This window comes from Peromyscus maniculatus, chromosome 22, assembly GCF_049852395.1.
Source record: "Peromyscus maniculatus bairdii isolate BWxNUB_F1_BW_parent chromosome 22, HU_Pman_BW_mat_3.1, whole genome shotgun sequence".
NCBI lineage: Eukaryota > Metazoa > Chordata > Mammalia > Rodentia > Cricetidae > Peromyscus > Peromyscus maniculatus.
In genome coordinates, this window is record NC_134873.1 from 3,039,112 (window position 1) to 3,044,111 (window position 5,000).

General features: G+C 66.0%; 1 protein-coding gene across 1 annotated transcript in view; it reads left to right on the plus strand.

Annotated features, from left to right (window-relative positions):
* Positions 1-1,697: 1,697 nt before the first annotated feature.
* Positions 1,698-5,000, plus strand: part of Nmrk2 (nicotinamide riboside kinase 2) — a 4,512-nt gene continuing 1,209 nt past the window's right edge. The window contains exons 1-4 of the mRNA XM_006978146.4: positions 1,698-1,931; positions 3,385-3,475; positions 4,280-4,328; positions 4,753-4,909. Of these exons, the coding sequence (XP_006978208.2) occupies positions 1,906-1,931; positions 3,385-3,475; positions 4,280-4,328; positions 4,753-4,909 (323 nt within the window). The 5' untranslated portion in view covers positions 1,698-1,905. The remainder of the gene's footprint in view (positions 1,932-3,384; positions 3,476-4,279; positions 4,329-4,752; positions 4,910-5,000) is intronic.

The following is a 5,000-nucleotide window of genomic DNA, read 5'->3' on the forward strand; positions in this document are numbered from 1 at the left end:
GCTCATTCATTCATTCACGCACAGTCATTCATTCCCCACTCCGTGGTTCTGGGGTCCCGCCACCCATGCTTTTCCTTCTCAGTCACAATGGCTGCTCAGGTCCCTGGGGACCAGGAGGGAAGGGCCAGACATTGTCCTGGGGTGAGGGTCCTCTCTGGAGCAGTGTGAGCCCTCAGCAGCAGCCCGCAGGGGGGGGGGGTGGATGGGATGGGCAGCCCCAGCAGCGCAGGTGAGAGTCTGGGGACTTGGAACTCCGGGGTGAGGTGCTAACCACAGGGCATGAGGAGGAACCGCCCGTCCAAGGGCCCGGGCTGGCATCTGGAGCTCAGAACCGGGGAGGCAGACAGGAGGTCCCTGGGGCTCACTGGCCAAGCACCCCACCTCAGCCAGGGGGACCCCCCCCTAAAAATAACTGCACGGGGGCTCTCAAGGAGGTCCTGACCTGGGTTCGATTCCCAGCACACACCTGGTAGCTCACAGCCACCTGACTCCAGTTCCAGGGGACCCGACGCCCCCTTCCGGCCTCCTGGGCACCAAACTCCCAGACAGACAACAAACATTATATATAAATATAAACAAAATTAAAAGTAAAGAAATCTGCCAGGCGGTGGTGGCGCACGGTCCCGGCACTCGGGAGACAGAGGTAACCTGGTCTACATAGCAAGTCTGAGGCCAGCCAGAGCTACGTGAGAAGACCCCAGATGAAGCCTGACACAGGCCTCCCGCCTCCCGTGTGGCTGCACACGCACACACACACACACACACACACACACACACACGTGTGCACACACACACGCACACAGAATATTTCTTCTCCTTTACCAAGAACGGCGCGGGTCACAGGGCCCCACCCTGGCTCCCCTGAGCCTGATCTCAATGACTCTGGTCACATGGTTCACGACAGGGTCACGCTGAAAAGATCATCAGAGCAAAGCCGTCTTGTGATTCACATCCAGAGGCCTAAACCCACCTTCGCGGTGACACTTTTGGAAGAATTTCCTGGCAGGGCCTAGCTGGGGACGGGGGAGAAGGGGAGGGAGGAGGAGGGGGGAAGGAGGGGGAGGGGGAGGGGGAAGGAGGGGGAGGGGAGAGGGGGGGAAGGAGGGGGAAGGAGGGGAGGGGGAAGGAGGGGGAGGGAGGAGGAGGGGGAAGGAGGGGGAGGGGGAGGGGGAAGGAGGGGGAGGGGGAAGGAGGGGGAGAGGGGAAGGAGGGGGAGGGAGGAAGGAGGGGTGTCCCTTTCCTTGGCCCCACGAGCGCCGGTCTCAATGTCAGGGTCAGGCCAGGGGACACAAACTTAGGGAGATATTTTTAGGGATAGAAAGGTGTGACCGGTGAGGACGGGGAGGGGAGGGCGGAGGGAGGGCGGAGGGGAGGGAGGAGGGGAGGGAGGAGGGGAGGGAGGAGGGGAGGGCGGAGGGGAGGGAGGAGGGAGGGCGGAGGGGAGGGCGGAGGGGAGGGCGGAGGGGAGGGAGGAGGGAGGGCGGAGGGGAGGGAGGAGGGAGGGCGGAGGGGAGGGAGGAGGGAGGGCGGAGGGGAGGGCGGAGGGAGGGCGGAGGGGAGGGAGGAGGGAGGGCGGAGGGGAGGGCGGAGGGGAGGGCGGAGGGGAGGGCGGAGGGGGAGGGCGGAGGGGAGGCAGACACGGGCACAGCGTGGAAGCTGCCTGGCTGCTGACCCTCTGCCCTCTGGCTCCTGACTAATTTAGGGAAAAGGCCACTGAAGCTATTTGCAGCCTGAGAAACAGGTGCCCCCCACACCCGTGCTTGGGGGCCTCCTCCCCCGGGCGGCCTCCAGGCTGCCCAGACCTATAAAGGCGCACAGCTGTGTCAGTGAGGCCGGGGCTCCCTGGAGCGGCTCACTGCAGTCACAAACAGCTGGGCAGCGCCACCTCAGGACCGGGTCCCCAGCATGAAGCTCATCGTGGGCATTGGAGGGTGAGCCCCCGGGCTGGAGGGCGACCCTGATCGGGAGGGGAAGGCCCGGGAGGGCCGCGGCCTGCTGCCGTCGGGGGTCCGCCCGAGGGGTGTGGGGCTCTGTGGCCACACAGGGCACAGAGGCTGTGTCCCCGGTACCTGCGTTGAGAGGTGGGGGATCCGCTGGGAACCGGGGGCGGGCGGACACGCGGACATCGCAGCCGAAATGTCACGAACAAGATGAACACACCGGGTTTGTTTTATTTTGTTCTGGGAGCAAAAGGGTAGATCCGGGCCTTGGGAACATGGAGCAAGCCCTCCGCGCTGGCTGCGGGCCCAGCCCTCTTTTGACATTTTGTTTTGAGACGGGGCAACCCTTGGTCAGGCAGGCTGGCCCCGAACTGAAGACCCCCTGTCTCAGCCCCTAGGTGAAGGGGTGCGGCTCCATGCCCGCCTAAGGTAGGGAGGGCTTTTTGTAGTGATTCCCACTTACAGCGGCTCTGCTTCCCCACGGCTTCCATCACATGGGTCCTGTCAGTGCCGAGACCAACAACCTAGGGCAGAGGACCGAATGGCTGAGGGTGACCTGAGTCTCGACCTACTGCCCTGGAGTCCCTCGGGCGGGGCCCCACCCCGACCACGCCCCCAGCCCCTCACTGGGGATTCTGGGCGGGGCTCCACCCTGACCACGCCCCCAGCCCCTCACTGGGGATTCTGGGCGGGGCTCCACCCTGACCACGCCCCCAGCCCCTCACTGGGGATTCTAGGCGGGGCTCCACCCTGACCACGCCCCCAGCCCCTCACTGGGGATTCTGGGCGGGGCTCCACCCTGACCACGCCCCCTGTCCATGTTTTTACTTTGCATTTTGAGACAGGGCCTCACTGGGCAAAGTTGTCCAGGCTGCCTTTGAACTCATTCTGCTTTCTCAGCACTGCGGGTGTAGACAGATATTTACCACCAGGCCTAGTTTGTTGGGCTAATTAAGAAATACAGCCGGGCGGCGGTGGCGCACGCCTTTAATCCCAGCACTCGGGAGGCAGAGCCAGGCGGATCTCTGTGAGTTCGAGGCCAGCCTGGTCTACCAAGTGAGTTCCAGGAAAGGCGCAAAGCTACACAGAGAAACCCTGTCTCGAAAAACCAAAAAAAAAAAGAAATACATTACTTAGGCCTGTAGATGGCTCAGTGGGTGAAGCCTGATGACTCAAGTTCAATCCCCGGGACCCATCCTGGTGGGAGGGGAGACTTGATCCCTGTAAATTGTCTTCTCACACACACGCACTCACATGCAGACACACATGCATGCACAGATACACGCTCACACGCACGCATGCACTCACACACACACACACACACACACAGACACACGCGCACATGCAGACACGCGTGCACAGACACTCACACACGCACACACCACCCGTGCAGGCTGGCGCAGCCCAGCGGGCGTGCTCAGGCCTCACGCATGTGCCCCTGCAGCATGACCAACGGCGGGAAGAGCACCCTGACCAGCCGCCTCCACAGGGCGCTGCCCAACTGCTGCGTGATCCACCAGGATGACTTCTTCAAGGTGGCCGCCCGGGCGGGGGTGGGGGGCTGGAGGGGACGCGGGGCCGGGCGATCTCCTCGGCCTGATGTCCCCGAGGGTCTCGGTCCCCCGTGCCGAGGACCCCTTAGGCTGATGGGGGCCTCACTGTGGCCCATGACCTCGGTGCCTCTGCTTTCCCTTCTGTGCAGTGGGCTCAGCAGGGGGGCGTGACTGGCGACGGCTGGGAAAGACCCCAACCTCCACCCGCTCGGGACCCCCCCAACCTCCACCCGCTCGGGACCCCCCCCAACCTCCACCCGCTCGGGACCCCCCCCAACCTCCACCCGCTCGGGACCCCCAGCTCCCCCAACCTCCACCCGCTCGGGACCCCCAGCTCCCCAGGCTCCACCCGCTCGGGACCCCCAGCTCCCCAGGCTCCACCCACTCGGGACCCCCAGCTCCCCAACCTCCACCCGCTCGGGACCCCCAGCTCCCCAACCTCCACCCGCTCGGGACCCCCAGCTCCCCAACCTCCACCCGCTCGGGACCCCCAGCTCCCCTGGTCTCCCCCACACTCGGGACCCCCAGCTCCCCTGGTCTCCCCCACACTCGGGATCCCCAGCTCCCCCAGGTTCACCCGCTCGGGACCCCCAGCTCCCCCGGGCTCCCCCACACTCGGGACCCCCAGCTCCCCAGGCTCACCCGCTCGGGACCCCCAGCTCCCCAGGCTCCACCTGCTCGGGACCCCCAGCTCCCCCAGGGTCACCCGGGGCTGCCCCAGAGGCGCCCCGGGGGCTGAGGGGGGCTGGGCGGGCGCAGGTCTAGGCCTTGGCTCCCGTGTTTCAGCCCCAGGACCAAATCGCTGTTGGCGAGGACGGCTTCAAACAGTGGGACGGTGAGGACCCTCCCCTGTCTGCCCGCCCCCGGCCTGGCCCCCTGCCTGGTCTGTGGCCCCATTCCGCCTGTCATCCCCCCACCCTTCTGTCATCCACGCACCCGTCTGTCATCCACGCACCCGTCTGTCATCCACGCACCCGTCTGTCCACCCCGTCTGTCCCCCCACCCGTCTGTCCCCCCACCCGTCTGTCCCTCCACCCCGTCTGTCCCCCACCCGTCTGTCCCTCCACCCCGTCTGTCCCCCCCCGTCTGTCCCCCCCCCGTCTGTCCCCCCCCCCGTCTGTCCCCCCCCCGTCTGTCTCCCCACCCGTCTGTCCCCCCACCCCGTCTGTCCCCCCACCCGTCTGTCCCCCCACCCGTCTGTCTCCCCCCACCGAGCCCTGTGATGCGGCCCCATCTGAACCCCGCCGTCTGCCCGCCAGTGCTCGAGTCCCTGGACATGGAGGCCATGCTCAGCACCGTGCGCGCCTGGGTGAAGGACCCACGCAAGTTCGCGCGCGCTCACGGCGTCAGCCTCCAGCCCGGCGCCTCGGACACCCACATTCTCCTCCTCGACGGTTTCCTACTGTACAGCTACAGGTAAGCCCGGGGAACTTGGAGAGGGGTTCCCAGGCTGCGCACGGGAGGTACGGGAGGGTGGAGGGGAGGTCCGCTGACGAGCCCCTCCCCG